The sequence below is a fragment of the Pseudochaenichthys georgianus genome, chromosome 22 (genome assembly GCF_902827115.2).
Source record: "Pseudochaenichthys georgianus chromosome 22, fPseGeo1.2, whole genome shotgun sequence".
NCBI lineage: Eukaryota > Metazoa > Chordata > Actinopteri > Perciformes > Channichthyidae > Pseudochaenichthys > Pseudochaenichthys georgianus.
The window spans coordinates 34682237-34700291 of NC_047524.1; the positions used below are offsets into that span (position 1 = coordinate 34682237).

Below are 18055 nucleotides of genomic sequence, written 5' to 3' on the forward strand. Positions count from 1 at the left end.
CCTTTGTATGTCTTCTGTTTATCATTTCTCTCTCCCCATGTGTTGGTCAGCCGAGGTCAGGAGGAGAAGAGATCGATTCTTGGCTTGCTCTTCCTGTTGTCATCTTAGGTCTTCTCCTATTGGCCGGTGTCGTCGGGGGCGGGTCCAATGCAATTCCTGCCTTTTTCTGTTTCTAAATTACACCATTCTGGTGTCTGTGGTTATTTAAACATTCCCTAATAAACATGACTTCAGCGTCAATAAATGAGTGCTAATCCCAGTGTGGTTAGTGTACAACATCATGTCTTTTCACTTTCAATTCACAGTTTTGAACGTAGCATTTCGCCACATGCTAATGCTAACCGGAAATGACGAAATTCTAGTGGAGAACCGGAAGTCATGTGTGAATCTTCGGTTTTTAGAATAAAACAGATTTAAATGTGTATTTAATTCAAATTACGCCATATCAACATTGACTTTAATTTCTAACAGGACCTAAGATTTACATCGTCATAACTACACTGTAGCTATGTACGTATGACTAATAACAGCCTTGAAACCAACCAATTAAAGCCCTTTTCTAAAAAAAAGGAGTTAAGTTCCACATGAAAGGAAGGCTTTTGAAGTAATGGTCAATGCTATTGAAACGGTAATCTGTTAGCATGCACAAATCCTCAATGACTTTGGTTGCCTTAATCTCCTCATCCTCCTTGACTGAGTGCAGCCTTCGATACCGTGAGCCACAACATCCTGCTCACCTGACTCAAGGACATGGGTATTGAAGGTACTGCACTCAGGTGGCTCCAGTCCTACCTCTCGATCCGATCACTCTTCATCTCCCTGAACAACCACTCCTCTGCCACAGGCTAACTCCTTGGTCAGATACTTCGCCACTACAACCTGGACTTCCACTGCTATGCCGATGACATCCAGGTCTACCTCAGCACCAAATTGGGTTGGGTTATCACAGACAACATTCTTTTTTTTGTAATCCAAATTGACTTTTGTCCAAATTGACTTTTTCCTGCCTAACTGTTTATAAAACCAAATTAAATATAAATGATGCAATCATTATTTGTAACATATCTTTAACCCTCCTGTTGTGTTTGGAACAAATCTGGCCGATTTACTACTACCGATTTGCTACATTTGATTGCCTCAAGGCCTTATGATGTCCTCCACAGAAGGCATTTGAACATAGAAAACTGCTGATCTCCACTTTTATGGAATTTCGAGGTTAAGTCTACTTTGAATTGCCTTGTGTTGAAAGGTGCTATATAAATAAACTTGCCTTGTCTTGCCTTGCCTTGCCTTGCCTTGCCTTACTTTGTTACACCATGGTGGTCCCTGTCAAAAATGGCGACCGCACTGCAGTTATTCATGTAAACCAGCCGCCTGAGACATTGTTTACAGCTTAAAAGGGAGATAAATCAAATGTGCTGATGATTAATGGGTTTGGTCTTAATGTAAGAGCTGTTCAAACACACAGGTGAATTTGACCGGAAACACCCAAGTAAGGGGGGAGAAACGAACACGACAGGAGAGTTAACCAACTAATTACTTCAAGATTAAATATAATAATATAAAGACTGTTCTTTGGAACTTCTGGTTAATTGACCTAAATGACAGGACAATCTACTTGCTTGTGAGTGAAACAAACTGTTATTTTGGATTTCACTTCCTCAGGGATTAATGGTTAATTAACGTTAGGAGCAATGAAGGGATTTCAGGGGTCAGGGGTCAGAAAGCAGGTCAGCAGCTAAAATGGCTGAAATGCATCAGGGCTAATAAACCAGATCACAATTATCCAAACCTTAACAATATGTAACTGAAGTTCCAATATGACAAAAACACACAAATCTAGTTTTAAGTGTTTTTTTGTTCAGACTTTCTAAACTGTACAGTGTGTGCGTGTGTGAGTCCTTCCAAACAGCATGTGTGGTGGCGTTTTACCTCATATTATTCACAAATATCATCAGCTTGACATTCTATTAAGAAGAGTTGAAATTAGCAAGACATTTTGAGATGATGGACTGACCTTTGTGTTCTTCTGGCTGCGGGCGGCGTCTTTACGCTCCTGAGGTTTGCCATGGGTGAAGAGGATAAGGCCGTTGGGTTCAGTTGTGCGGAAATCAAAAGAAATGGATCCCATCCGCTTTGTGTTCCACTTCGGAAGGCTGATGTAGGCCTCGGGAGTCTCGAAAGAAATGGGGTCAAGAGTGGCAACATTCTCACACTTGTAGGACACCTCCCCCTGGATTTTCATCTTCGGGTCCACAATCCGAGCAAGGCGGGACAACTCGAGACGGATGTCATTGTTCTTGTAGACCACCTGTCATAGGTGAAAGGAAAGAATTATTACTATTTAGCTATTTTGGTATTGACAAGAACAAAAATATTGGCTTTCGTCACCTCACCAAGTACCGTTGTTTTTCGCGTCAAACCAAATCTCAAAATTCCACGCAATGCAAATGCAATTTTGAATCAAACTCATTTATTTACAAGCCTGTCTACTGAGATTGAAGTATACCGTGTGATGGTGGATACTTGCCAACTGACCATTCTTATGGATTTGACTCTGAAGATGTGATAAGCGACGTAATGCAAATAGGAATCTTAGGGCCATTAGCATTTCAATTCTAACACCCATGAATTGTCTTCAAAAGCCCTGGATACACGGCGAGGTGCGTGGCAAACTGAAAGCGCGCACTATCACACACAGAGCTGGAGATTTGGAGGAGTTCAGGTATTCTAGGTATGAACTCCGGAGAGCAATTAGCAGTGCAAAGAGACAGTACAAAGAGAAGGTGGAATCTGACTTCAAAGGCTGTAACACCCGGAACATGTGGGCGGGACTAAGAACAATGACAGACTACAAAGGAGCAGTGGGGGGTGCTGTGGGAGTGTCTGCGTGCACATCTCTCCCAGATGAGCTGAACAGTTTGTTTGCACGATTGGAGAGCAGCCAGGCTGGGGGTGCAGAGAAGGATCAGGAGCCCTGCCCTTTTGTTTTAAACAGGGCAGATGTGTGCAAATCCTTTAAAAGGGTCCAAGGCTCCTGGACCTGATGGCATCCCTGGCCGTGTTCTCAGGGTGTGTGCAGTTCAGCTGGCAGAAGTGTTCACGGACATCTTCAACAGGTCCCTGCTGCAGTCTGTAGTCCCCACATGCTTCAAACACTCCACCATCGTTCCTGTCCCCAAAAAGACAAAAATCACCAGCCTCAACGACTACCGCCCAGTAGCACTCACCTCCATCACCATGAAGTGCTTTGAGTGGTTAGTCAAAACCTTCATCACCTCCTCCATCCCTGACTCTCTGGACCCCCTGCAGTTTGCCTACAGAGCAAACAGGTCCACAGACGACGCCATAGCTCTAACCATCCACACTGCCCTCTCACACCTGGACCAGAGGAACACATATGTGACAATGCTGTTCATTGATTACAGCTCAGCCTTCAATACCATTGTGCCCTCCAAGCTGGTCATCAAGCTCAGAGACCTCGGGCACAACAGCGCCCTCTGTGACTGGATCCTGAACTTCCTGACGGGCAGACCCCAGGCAGTGCGGGTGGGAAACATCACATCCTCCACCCTGATCCTCAACACCGGAGCCCCTCAAGGCTGCGTGCTCAGCCCTCTCCTCTACTCCCTGTTCACTCACGACTGCGTGGCCACACACAGCTCCAACACCAGGTTTCAATGTCTTGCTCAAAGAGACTTGGACATGCAGGCCTGAGGTTCTAACCATTAACCTTCCTATTAGAGGCTAAACTGCTTACCTCGGCGCCACATGCATCTCTAGTGCACATGTGTCAAACTGAAGGCCCGGGGGCCAAATCAGCAGTGTTGGGAAAGTTCACTTTCTACATGAACTAGTTCAGTTCACAGTTCACACATTTTAAAATGAACTAGTTCAGTTCATAGTTCATAATTAAAAATGTTGAACTAAAGTTCATGGTTTCAAAAATGAACTAATTTATAGTTTATAGTTATTTTTTCAATACGTTGCTGCGAGCTATTATTTGTCTCCTGTACGATGTTAATGGCATTTGGGTGGTAGTGGATCTGTTTTGGCTCTCTTTTTTATTCGCCACTCGCACATACCGTGAAAGGCTAGTCGTGTGCTTATTCTCAATGTGCCGTTTAAGGTTTGTTGTCGACGTCGTCGATGTACGGACTTGCTTTTTCAAACCGGGCGGACACAGTTTACAGGCAAACGTTTGATTTTTTTCGTCTGAGTCAGTACTGACTTTAACGTAAAACTATTTTAAATGCTCATACGCCGACGCCGTAGAGTCTCACTCTGAGCGAGTGCTGCTGCAGCTGCTCTCGGCTTCGTCCATACTAATTCATTCATTCATTCAATGCTCGCCGGTTCCGCGGTTCCACATTGTTTGTTGTGAGGAGTCTGATATATTTAGTATATTTATATTTTAGTGCGACAGCCAGGGGTGACAGGCGCGTACGCGTCACAGGCAGCTTGCTGTTGCCAGATTGGGTGGTTTTCCGCATTATTTTGAAGCCTGTTTACTGTGTGTTTTAACTGGGTTTTCGGCTGAAAGGCATATGAAATCTGGCACACTTTTGAACGCCGTTATAATACAGTGCTGAGAATGAACGCACTTTTGAACGCCGTTATGCAGCGCTGAGAATGAACGCGTTCTCAATTACGTTAATCTAGCGGAAATACAGTACGTTCAGTTCACGTTCGCCCAAAATATGAACGCGTTCATGAACGATCGTTCATTGAACGCGTTCAGGTACATCACTGCAAATCAGGCCCTTAGTGGATTTAATTTCGGCCCGCAGGATAATTTGAAATTACTATTAGATCTGGCCTGCCGGTATATTGCACGCACACCTTCACTCAATACTGAGGATTTCCTCAGCTCAGAGCCTGAGCCCAAACATTGATGAACCTGCACCCAAGATGAGATGCCAAGTATCTGGCTTGAACTAGCATCACAGAGCAGCACACTGAGTTTCAATGGATGTTTCCTTCTGCACTTTGTTTCTTGAGACAGCAGGGCATGTTTGGTTTTTTCTTTGAGAGACATTGTTTCCTTGAAGCTGTTGTTGGCCTGTGGAAAAATGTACTCATAAGAAATGACTGCAGATAAGAATAAGAAATACATGCAACTGATTATTTAAAGTTTAATGTTGTTTGTATAGGCAATCATTTAAGCTTTGTTAGTTCCAGGTTTAATATGTGCAATAAGTTCATTTCAATACGTTTTGCAATAAACATTGAACCAGTCCGGCCCTTGACTAGTACCCATTTTTTTATTTTGGCCCATTGTGTATTTGAGTTTGACACCCCTGCTCTCGTGGCTGCAATGTATATGATATGAGAGGAGCAAAGTGGGAGTTGGGGGATGACGGTCTGGTCAAACACACACCAAGGACAAAACACGAGTGTCCTCTGCTAAACAAAAACTCAACATGTTCTGTGGTGTTTAGTACAGCGTGAGACTACAGAACCACCTCACATACTGAAACACTTAAGAGACATACTTATTTACCCAAAACCATGAACCTATTCTAAACCTTAAATGTTCTAAATGTTTATATGTTGTTGATAATGTGATATAGCGAAACGGGTATACATACAAAGGAGGATATATGTATTTTATCCCTTGCAGATTTTGTAAGTTTGCCTACTTACAAATAAATTACCAGTCTATATTTTTAACGGTAGGTTTATTGTAACAGTGAGAGTAAGGATATAAAAAAGAAAATCCAGAATATGACAATATGTAATAGACAATTAGTTCACTCCTCTCTGAAGATCCTCTCCAAACCCTTTAGGTGTTGAGGCTGATGCTTGGCCTCTGGAAGCTTCCGCTCCCTCCACAGATGTTCTATAATAATAATAATAATACATTTTATTTTTAGGCGCCTTTCATGACACCCAAGGACACCGTACATTTAAAAAAATAAAAATAACTAAATAAAAAATAAATAAAATAAAAGCTACACTACAGTGAGTAAGCAGATTTGAACAGGTGGGTTTTTAATTGGGATTTGAATAAGGTGATTGTGTCTGACTGTCGGATGTGCGGGGGGAGGGAGTTCCAGAGTCTGGGAGCAGTGCAGCTAAAAGCCCGAGCACCCATGGTGACGAGGGGTGGGGACGGTCAGCAGACCAGCAGAGGAGGAGCGGAGGGAGCGAGAGGGGGTGTACTCCTGAAGAAGGTCAGCCAGATAGGGGGGGGGGCAGGTTATGTAGGGCTTTGTAAGTGAGCAGTAGGTTTTTGAAGTTGATACGGGATTGAACAGGGAGCCAGTGGAGTTGGATGAGGATGGGGGTGATGTGTTCGGAGGCCTTGGTGCCGGTGATGATCCGGGCTGCGGAGTTCTGTATGATTTGTAGTTTATTGATGAGCTTGGTGGGTATGCCTGAGAGGATGGCGTTACAGTAGTCGATGCGGGACGTGACAAATGCATTGACCAGGACTTCAGTGTTCGATTGAGAAAGGGATGGGCGGAGGCAGTCCGGGTGATGTTATTTATGTGAGGTGCAAATGAGAGGGAGCTGTCCAGGATGACACCAAGGCTCTTAACATGGCCAGAGAAGGGGATGGAGTGGCCATCAATGATGAGGTTGGAGGCAGGGGAGGATGAGGTTTTGGAGAGGGTGGTTTTGGTGCCAACCAGCAGGGCTTCGGTTTTTCTGCCGTTGAGTTTTAGGAGGTTCCTGCTCATCCAGCTCCTGATGTCCTGGAGGCAGTTGGTGAGAGAGGTTGGGGGGAGGGCAGTGTTGGGTTTGCTGGAAATGTAGACCTGGGTATCGTCGGCGTAACAGTGGAAATGGACATCATGATGACGGAGGATAGTGCCAAGGGGGAGCAGGTAGACAATAAACAGGAGTGGACCCAATACTGACCCCTGAGGAACACCATGTGAGACAGTGGAGCAGCTTGACCGGTGGGTGCTGAGACGGACATATTGTTCCCTGTCTGTGAGGTAGGACGAAAACCATGAGAGTGCAGTACCAGTGATCCCGATGTCCGCCAAACGCCCGATAAGCAGTGCGTGTGAGATGGTGTCAAAGGCAGCTGTGAGGTCAAGGAGGATTAGGATGGTGAGCAGTCCAGAGTCAGCTGCACGGAGGAGGTCGTTGGTGACTATGGGATTAAGGTCCGGAGACTGGCTAGGCCCCTCCCTCTCCTGAATGTGCTTCTTCGTTAGCCTCTCCTGTGTTGCCTTGGCCATATGTTCAGGGTCATTGTCCTGCTGGAAGACCCCTCCATGACCCATTTTCAGAGTCCTGGCTGAGGGAAGGAGGCTATCGGCCAAGATGTTACGGTGCATGGCCATCCTCTCCTCGGTGCAGGGAAGTGGTCCTGTCCCCTTAGCAGAGAAACACCCCCAAAGCATAATGTTTCCACTCCCATGCTTGACGGGGGGGATGGTGTTCTGGAGTTATCGTCAGCATCTCTCTTCCTCCAAACACGGCGTGTCGAGTTGATGCCAAAGATCTACATGTTGGTCTCATCCGACCTCATCATCTTCTCCCAAGCCTTCTCTGAATCATTCAGATGTTCATTGTGAAACTCCAGACGGGCCTTTCATGTTCTTCTTGAGCAAGGGGCCTTCAGCCGCTGCAGGGTTTGATCCATTATGGTGTAGTGTGTTACCAATAGTTTTATTGGTGACTGTGGTCCCAGCTGCCTTGAGATCATTAACAAGTTCCTCTCGTGTCGTACTTGGCTGACCGCTCACCTTTCTCATGATCATCATACCCCACGGGGCCAGATCTTGTGTGGAGCCCCAGACCGAGGGCGATTGATTGTTGATTGATGCCCATTTTTTTGTTCTTCCATTTTCAAATAATGGCACCAACAGTTGTCTCCTTCTCACCAAGCTGCTCTCTGGTGGTCTTGTAGCCGATCCCAGCCTGGTGCAGGTCTACAGTCTGGTCCCTGAGGTCCTTAGACAGCTCTTTAGTCTGGTCCATGGTGGAGAGGTTAGAATCTGATGTATTGATTCTGTGAACAGGTGTCTTTTATACAGGTAACAAAGTAGATATTATTAGTACTTTCCTAAATGGACTTATGTAACCGGTCTGTGGGAGCCAGAATCCTTGTTTGTTGCAAGGGGATCAAATCCCACAGTTCAATGCAAATACATTTAAATATTTTAGACTGTTAGACTGCTAATTTATTTGTAAGTGGGGAGACTTACAAAATTGGCAGGGGATCAAATACGTATTTTCTCGACTGTACATATGCACAATATGACACAATATTCAACACTAGGCTTTATTAGGCAACATGAAATACATGTCGAGTTTCTAACTATCAGCCATTTTGCTTGTTTTACGTACTTTTACAACATGTGGAACTAGTCAAATCGTGTTGGAAGGTAATTATTGGAAACATGTGATGGCGCTACTGCTCTGTCAAATACAGCGTTTTATGAAAAGTGTCATAAAAGATGGAGTAATACATTGTCTTACTTAGGGTTGGGTATCGTTTGAATTTCCACGATTCCGATTCCGATTCTACTTTTCGATTCCGGTTCTTAACGGTTCTCAATTCCGATTCTTTGAGGGGCAGGGTAAAAAAAATGATTAAGTTCTTGTTGAGAAAAACAAGCATATCTGCCTTCTCAGGCATACCAGGAAGAAATGTTTGAACATTTTAAAGCAAAATGCTTCAATCTGGTGCACTTTATGCAGAATTACTAGAGACTAGATTTAGGGGGTACAACTCTAAACACCCATATGAAAAAGATCGGTTTACATTTGAATAATTAAATAAGTATGCGAACATAACCAATAACCTACCATAGCCAATAACAAATACATGTAACGTATTTTATGTTTGTTGTTCATTCATATCTTATTTTACTATTTTATTTATGCATATTTTTGTATCTCTCCAGTTTAAAACGATATGTCTGGTTTACTGTCCTATAGTATACATTGGAATGATTTCAAACCTGTTTTATCCCAATCATTATAAAGGAGTGCCTTGGAAATATGTGTTTACATAAATTGTGATCAAACCGTTTGAGACCCACTGAGATAACTTAGACTAAGTGAACTATCTGAACCCTCAGAGTCCTTTACCTCACTGAGCTGAAGTTATCAGCCTCAGTCTGACTGGAGAGGACTCTCCCTCCACATCATTGTAGAAACATCTTCTTCTTCTGTTAGAGCAGCTAGCACCAGGTGCCAGAGGTGGGACCAAGTCATTGTTTTGCAAGTCCGAGTCAAGTCTCAAGTCTTTGCGCTCAAGTCCAAGTCAAGTCTCAAGTCAGGATGGGCAAGTTCAAGTCAAGTCCAAGTCCTAAACTTTGACAAAACGAGTCATAAACAAGTCATTATTTTTTTTTCACCAAATGTAATGACATCGATCAACAGAATAATACTTAATAATCAAACTGCTCTTTATTAGTCACATTAATAATGTAATAATCAATTTTATCTCTGCTGGTAAAGTAACACGTGACGGTTTGATTCAGAAGGAGTTTAATGTATAAGATCCCTGATGTTGAGGTGACAGAATGTGTATTTCCACTGTGTACAACATGTTATAAGGAACCCACAATCTATCTTTATGCCAGGGATAATGTGCAGCCAGGCGGTCTCTATGGGGAAGACTTTAACTATATGTTGATGCTAATACTTTTGTACTTTTACTTGTAACATTTTGAATGCAGGGCTTTTTATTGTAACCGAGTATTCCTACACTCTGGTACTTTTGTACTCAAGTACAAGATCTGAAATTCTCCCACCTCTGACAGTAAATCCTGAGTGGTTACCAAAATAAAGGTAACCAAAAAAGGTTATTTTAATTTTACAAATCCTGCACTCAGCTTTGCTTTCTCCAATATCATTGAAAAGCAGCCAGATGCTGCTTATTTTTACGGTTTTCGCTAATTTCTTTTTCCAATCCGTCTCCCCGTCGCTCTGTGCAGCTGGCCTGTACCACTACACCTTCTGTGCCCCCCACCCTTCTTTCACATAATGGTATGATCCTAGTGTGTCCTCGCATATGATTGGCCGCATGGTGGCCCAGCTAAATAAAGTCCCGCCCCTGCCTGCTAGGATTCTCAGCAAGAGAGCGGCTGGATATTCTGCTCTCCCCAACGGGAGTCTGCTCTTCTAACGGCAGCTCGCGATCGGCGCGTTGGAGACCTCTGAATTAAATGATCAAGTCACCTCAAGTCAGAAGGCTCAAGTCCAAGTCAAGTCCCGAGTCATTGGTGTTCAAGTCCAAGTCGAGTCGCAAGTGTTTTGTGATTTTGTCAAGTCGAGTCTCAAGTCATCAAATTGGTGACTCGAGTCTGATTCGAGTCCAAGTCATGTGACTCGAGTCCACACCTCTGCCAGATGCTAATAACAGCAGCGCCCTCCCTTTCTCCCTCGCTCACTCGCAATTTGGCTGTGAGCTGCGGGTGCCAGATAAGCCAACATCCCCCATTTTCATCACTTGCAGCGCCCATCGTACAGGGCGAATGAAACGTGTAACCGGGATGAAAAGGGTGTTACATTTACTTAATTATGAATGTTGTTACATCAAGGCAGTGTTGTAGTCAAGTCACCAATTCACGAGTCCAAGTCACCCTCGAGTCACCACTCTTCGAGTCCGAGTCCAAGTCCGAGTCACCAAGGGAGAGTCGTAGTCGAGTCCAAGTCCGAGTCACCCAAGGAGTGTCCAAGTCGAGTCCGAGTCCGAGTCATCATTACCTGTGTTCGAGTCCGAGTCCAATTCCGAGTCACTTAAGAAGAGTCCAAGTCCGAGTCACAAGTCTTCATGTATTAATCTTCGTGGATATATGTTTTGAAATGTAGCTGCTCCTCTACATTGCTGTTATCCTGTCTATTGAACTGCTGTGAAGCGAGTTTGGCTACAATTCTTGTAATAGGTGCTATACAAATATAAAGCTTATTTCTAATATTAATATTATTATTATATATAAGTAAACTATATTTAAAATGAGTTACCTTTTAGAGAAGTGATTATATTTGTATGCCAATATTTTCCTATGGTAAAGTTTTCGTTTTGCACTTTTATTTTGATAGTAATAAGATCGGGACTCTTATTTTGAAGGAACTTTTACGGGTTAAATCAGTTTACCGATAAAGATTTATCCCCAGAAAGCACATGGCTACTTAGCATGCAAAATGACGTCATTCTGCATGTTAAGTATGTGCTTTCGTTATCGGCTGAATCTTTATTTATTGATTAGATCACGTTACTCTGATGATAGTGTTCAAGACAGCCTATATGTCTGAACTCGATCCTTAGAGTAATGTGTTACGGAGCCTTCTCTTCTATATTGTTTCCACATAACGAGCATTTTGCGCTGCTCTTTTCCAATGTGGAAGCAGAATGTGTGAAAGCATACAGCACGATGCGGGGTGTGTCTGTAGACATCTCTAGACTGGAATAGCGGGGCCCAGTACGTGAACTCGCCATACAGGATAGAGGACATCAGACTCCAGAGAAAATGTGCTCGAGTCCGAGTCCAAGTCGGAGCGTCAATGTACGAGTCGAGTCCGAGTCATCGTGGGGGGGGGGGGGGAATTCACGAGTCCGAGTCCGAGTCATCCTGTGCGAGAATTCACGAGTCCAAGTCCGAGTCGCGTCAATCAGTGCGCGAGTCCGAGTCGAGTCACGAGTCCCGAAAATTGGCACTCAAGTCCGACTCGAGTCCGAGTCCAGGACTCGAGTACTCCATCTCTGCATCAAGGCCGGAAATTAGGATGAGCACCAACGGTCAAAACATTTGTTTTCCCTCGCAGAGCTGTCAGCGCAGCGCCTCCACAGATCTGGCGCCCTAGGTGAACGCCAGTGCAACGGGTCGGCCCTGGTCTCAGGTTACGCTGTAGGAAGTGTAGGTCCAACGCTACATTTCCCGCCCCGCTGCAGTCATACAGTAGGCTACGGAGAGCGGCGAGAAACATTTCCTCAGGCATCGAAAAGCGGAACCGAAATTCACATTTCTAAATGATGCCGTTGGAATCGAAATGTTGGAACCGGTTCCGAACCGGAACCGGTTCTCAGTACCCAACCCTAGAGTACTGCATTATCTGCAGACAGAGCCCCCCCCCCCCCCAGCAGCTATTCTGCAAAGATGGAAAACAAATGAATAAAAACACTAAATGGCAAATCTCTATCACAGCTGCCCATGCTATCAATAACAACGGGAGGACGGAGTCGGGGGGTGGGGTTGTAGATTGAAATCTGCTCAAGTGGAAAATTGAAGGCCTTTGTCTGAATCGCTGGGCAGAGAAACTCCCTCTGCCGGCTATATATTTTGGGCACATGCATACACAAAACTAACATGTCACTCCTCCATATAAGTGTGTGTGTGCGGGCTCGGCCCCAGGGTCTGTCTGGCGGAGCAGGAGATTGGGAGATTAAGGATAATCCACCAACAGATCTGACAGTAAATCAACTCATCCCTCCAGGTGCTCGGGGTGGATCTCTCCTCACTCTCATTCTGTGCAGCTTCTCTGCTTGTGACATCCTCCCTCCATAGTCTTTAGTTTGAATAATCAAATACAAAGTCATTTATTTATTTCACAAAGATGATACAACTGGAAATTCAGCTTCGTTTTTATGATCACTTGTGTAAGCAAAGAAGAAGTAGGGGGGCTGGTGTTTTTGCCATATCTCCCAATTCCAATGATATGGTTAGAGAGGATCATAGGACAGAGTGATGGGCAGTTGCTATGGTTCAGGTGGAAAGGTTATTTATCTTTTAATGAATATTTTTACAATTGAAATGTGTTTAATTGTTAGATTGTTTTGCATTTGTTCAAACTGATATACATATATATACATATATATATATATATATATATATACATATATATATTATTCACCATGAATTGATCCCAACTGGAATGAAAAGGAATGAGGATGCGTTTATTGTGTTTTTATTTAGGTGATACATAACAATAAAAGGATGTTTCCTTTTTTAGGATATGACAAATAGAAACACAATAGAAAAACATATGATGTGGCAACTTTACACGCTCTCCCTTGTACATGCGTGCTGATAAAAGAGAGCATCAATCATATGAAATGTGGCTTTAGATGTAAAGGTGGGGGGGCAGGGAGTTGGTGGGGGGGCAGGGAGTTGGTGTGGGAACCGTTGTGTGTCGCTGACAATTTGACAAGTCACTGTCAGGTCCCTGCCACCTCCAAACAACAGGAAGAGCAAAACGGCCTTTCAACATGCAGAGTGAGCTTTATCAGCCCACTGCAGACTAGACTGCACACACACACACACACACACACACACGAACACGCACACACACCCCCCCCCACACACACCCCCCACACACACACACACACACACACACACACACACACACACACACACACACACACACACACACACACACACACACACACACACACACACACACACACACACACACACACACACACACACACACACACACACACACATTTCCTCTCGTCAGTCAGAGCCTCACAGACAGACTCTGAGTGATGGAGCCTCACAATACTGAAGCGTTGGACATGAGGAAGCACGTGTATATTCTCAGAGCCTCGCAATACTGAAGCGTTGGACAGGAGGAAGCACGTGTATATTCCAACCTGATCTCACCAGAATGCGTGACTCCACCACGACTCCTTAACACCACAAAGCGTGGTGGAGTCACGAACTTTGTTACATTTACGTGTCGGCACCACGCAAACAACCCCAATGTAAAGTGAATGAGGCTCCTTTGTCGTGGTGCACACACGCATTTCTACAACGTCCCGCAGTGAGCTTTTATTCTATAAAACGTTTTTTTAAATCTACTTTATATCTTGTAGTAACTCACGGGAGGCTTCTTTTATTTTATTTGTATTCATAATAATTAAAAAAATTCGTCAGAATGTAAAAATTACATTAGTTACGAATTTGTGTTCTCAAAAAACAGTGCATTGTGTGTAATGCAACTGTGATTTTTATTAAATGAGTTAGTTGTTAAGGAAGGCCAGAGCTTCAGCTGTGTCAAATAGATTGTTCCCTTTAGTTAACGTTATTTAAAAGATAATGATCATGTCCCCTGTATTGTATTACGAGCGTCCATTCCCATTGGATAACGGAGAATTGTACACCCGGAAGTAAGAATTCTCCTTACTGTCGATTGATTTTACAGTGATATCTGCTCTACTCATCGACTAAAAAACACCAGATTATCCTTGTTAATTACACAACATTGATTGGTTTGAATTGTGTGCAATGCTTTTGTATTTTCCCCCTTCGATTCGGAGAAACAAATGTTTTTTTCGGAGTTTTAGGATGGCCGAAGACACTACACTACCCAGAATCCTCAGCTATCGTTTGAGACTACACCATGTGCTTAGCTTGACAAACCCGTGATCAGTCCTCAACCTCTGTGATTGGATGCGCGAAGTTTACACAGAGCGTCAAAAAGGACTTTGAAATGGAATGAAACCCATCGACGGCACCCCCCCCCCCCCCCTTAGGTCACAGGCTCCTCCAACAGTGCTACGCAATAAAACAGATAGGCCTACACAGAAAAAATAGTGAAATAGTGCAATAAGAGTCTACAAGTGATTGTAATATGATATATTAGATAAATAATTTCTAAGTAGCAGCCAGATGAATGTTATGGATGTTGTTTCTAAGTTCAGGTGTTTAATAGTCTTCTGGCCTGTGGGATGAAGCTGTCTCTGTGTCTGGTGGTTTTAGTCCGAATGCTGTGGTACCGCCTGCCAGACGGCAGCAGACAGAACAGTTTGTGGCTGGGCTGGGGTGATGGGGGTCTTTTATAATCCTGAAACCTTTTTAATATGGAATGCAGTTGCCAGTTGGTGGTCAACCAATCAAAGAGCTTGAGGACTGATCACGGGGTTTGTCAAGCTAAGCACATGGTGTAGTCCCAAACGATAGCTGAGGATTCTGGTTAGTGTAGTGTCTTCTGCCGTCTAAAAACTCCGAAAAAATATTTGTTTCTCCGAATCGAAGGGGGAAAATACAAAAGCATTGTACACAATTCAAACCAATCAATGTTGTGTAATTAACAAGGACAATTTGGTGTTTTTTAGTCGATGAGTAGTGCAGATATCACTGTAAAATCAATCGACAGTAAGGAGAATACTTACTTCCGGGTGTACAATTCTCCGTTATCCAATGGGAATGGACGCTCGTAATACAATACAGGGGACATGATCATTATCTTTTAAATAACGTTAACTAAAGGGAACAATCTATTTGACACAGCTGAAGCTCTGGCCTTCCTTAAAAACTAACTCATTTAATAAAAATCACAGTTGCATTACACACAATGCACTGTTTTTTGAGAACACAAATTCGTAACTAATGTAATTTTTACATTCTGACGATTTTTTTTAATTATTATGAATACAAATAAAATAAAAGAAGCCTCCCGTGAGTTACTACAAGCTATAAAGTAGATTTAAAAAAACGTTTTATAGAATAAAAGCTCACTGCGGGACGTTGTAGAAATGCGTGTGTGCACCACGACAAAGGAGCCTCATTCACTTTACATTGGGGTTGTTTGCGTGGTGCCGACACGTACATGTAACAAAGTTCGTGACTCCACCACGCTTTGTGGTGTTAAGGAGTCGTGGTGGAGTCACGCATTCTGGTGAGATCAGGTTGGTATATTCTCAGAGCCTCACAATACTGAAGCCTTGGACATGAGGAAGCACATGTATATTCTCAGAGCCTCACAATACTGAAGCCTTGGACATGAGGAAGCACATGTATATTCTCAGAGCCTCACAATACTGAAGCCTTGGACATGAGGAAGCACCTGTATATTCTCAGAGCCTCACAATACTGACGCGTTGGACATGAGGAAGCACGTGTATATTCTCAGAGCCTCACAATACTGAAGCGTTGGACATGAGGAAGCACCTGTATATTCTCAGAGCCTCACAATACTATACTATACTATACTTAATAATAATAGTAACAAAACAGAACAATATAAACATATTGTGTGGTGCATATCTGATTTGGTGTAACCCTCACGTGGGCACACGGTCACATGGTCTTGCCTTGGACACATTGTGTAAGATCAAAGCATTGTGCAGTGTGTGGTCCCGCCCCTAGATGGCATCATTTCCTTTGCAGAAAACACATGAGCCAGGATCCTCGCAGGTCTGTTCAGCCTGTGAAGGGTGCTTCTATACACCGATGGTCAGGATAAAGCTTTGGCTTGGTACCATATAAAGGCATGTCAGTGTTGCAGATGCAGTACACTGCTTTACAATCTCACTTTCAGGAGTTACTTTACAGAGACTGACCTAATGAACATTGCTTAACTTTAAAATAAAAGATAAGATATGTCATTTGAGTGAATAGTATGCATGAATCCATACTGGAGTGTGTATGGCATAGTGCAGAGATACACCCATTGAAATCTGTTTGGATACCACTACCCAGCATACTCCTGGCAGGTATGCCTGCAGGCCATTGGTTGAATAGAATAAGTCTTCATGCAGTCTCACCCAGTGAGGTCTGAGATGGGTTGGTTCACGGCTCCAGGTCCAGATGATCCACATGGAGAGGACGAGAGTAGCTCGCTGCTCAAACATCAATGTTGATGGACGATGTTTACCTTATGTCAATTAGTTTATGTTTAGTGTGCCCAGAGATTTCATGGTATTTGTATTGCTGCTGTTTGCATTCCTCCTGATGAGAATTCCAAAAATGCTCTACTGGAATGATATATTGTGTCTATTGTGCCGCAAAAGACCGATGTAACACAACTGTAACCCAGGTTACAGAAGGACATACATGATCCTGAATTATAGAATATAAGAAAGCAACACTGCGACTCATGCTGTCACAGCTTGGATATGCAGAGCAGGCCTGATGCTCTGCTAAACCGGGCAAGTGACTGTTTTAAAATGAGACAGGAGCTAAGGACCTTTGGGATCAGGTGAAACATAGACCTTAATGCAACGGTGTACCTCCTTCAGAGCTAGAAGAGAAACCACAGGGAAATGTATGAATTTAAATAATCCACAAAAATATAGTTAAATCATTAAATTCTCAAAATGTTTATAAAGAAAACTTCAGAACTACACCTAAATGCCTTTTACCTACAATGCAGCGGGACAATCAGCTCAATTGCTTCACACTTACATTAAGTTAAAGATGCAATACCAGAGTCTCTCACAGTCTAACTCTTTTTAACAGTCGCTGGCAGCCATCCAGTCCGTCCCTCTTCTGAGTGTGTCCAGTGACGGCTGTCACCATCCACCAGTACTTTCATTAGATAGCTGTTTTCAGTTTGTCTATGTATCTGTCCAGCTTTCAATTCAACTATAAACATAAATAAATATGCAGTGTAAGTAAAATCTTACACTTACATATTTGAATTAAAGTAAAATGCACAATATTTACCTGAGCATATGTAGGAACGAACACATTATTTCAAATATTGAATTGCAAGATCAAAGTGCTGTTGCTGCAGGAAGCCGAGAGCAGCACCCTCTGAAGCCGTGTGTGGAGCTGCTGAACACAGCCACACGGGCGCAGGCAGGCGCTTCATGAGAGTGCTGATGGAGGTGTAATGACAATGGCAATTACAGCAATTATGTGTTATTGTAGGCCATTATGTATTTTGTAGGTTTTGAGATGTAGGATTTCTCTGTAATTGCTGGCTTATGAAAGGCATAATAATCACGGTCCAGGCAGCCGCAGGAGCTATCAATGGCGACCAGTACCTGGTGCCATGGTAACAACACATTTATCTATAATGCCACTCTGTGGATGTGGAGGACTAGAGCAGTGGCAGCAGGCAAATTATCCCTAATGGCAGGGACTGGAGGATGGGGGGGCGCTTGGCAGCAGACAGAGGCAGAACCGGTGGGTGCTGCGGAGGTGTGGGTGGGTGGGCAAAATGTGTGTGACTTCATGGGGGGACGGTATGATGACAGTCTTTGAGACGGCGTTTGTGACCTTTGTGTATCCATGAATGTATGTGTGTGTTATTTAAAGAATCAAAGTTAGTCCATTTTCAGGTTCCGAGGCTTCAGAATAATTTACACTTTACCTAAAAGATCATAACTCAAATCCAAATATCACTATTCAGG

The 18055-nt window shown here is 43.5% G+C and overlaps 1 protein-coding gene across 1 annotated transcript in view; it reads right to left on the reverse strand.

Annotated features, from left to right (window-relative positions):
* nrxn3a (neurexin 3a) overlaps nt 1-18055 on the reverse strand; it is a 280401-nt gene that overhangs the window by 118292 nt on the left and 144054 nt on the right. Inside the window, exon 5 of the mRNA XM_071207179.1 lies at nt 2018-2311. Within this exon, the coding sequence (XP_071063280.1) occupies nt 2018-2311 (294 nt within the window). The remainder of the gene's footprint in view (nt 1-2017; nt 2312-18055) is intronic.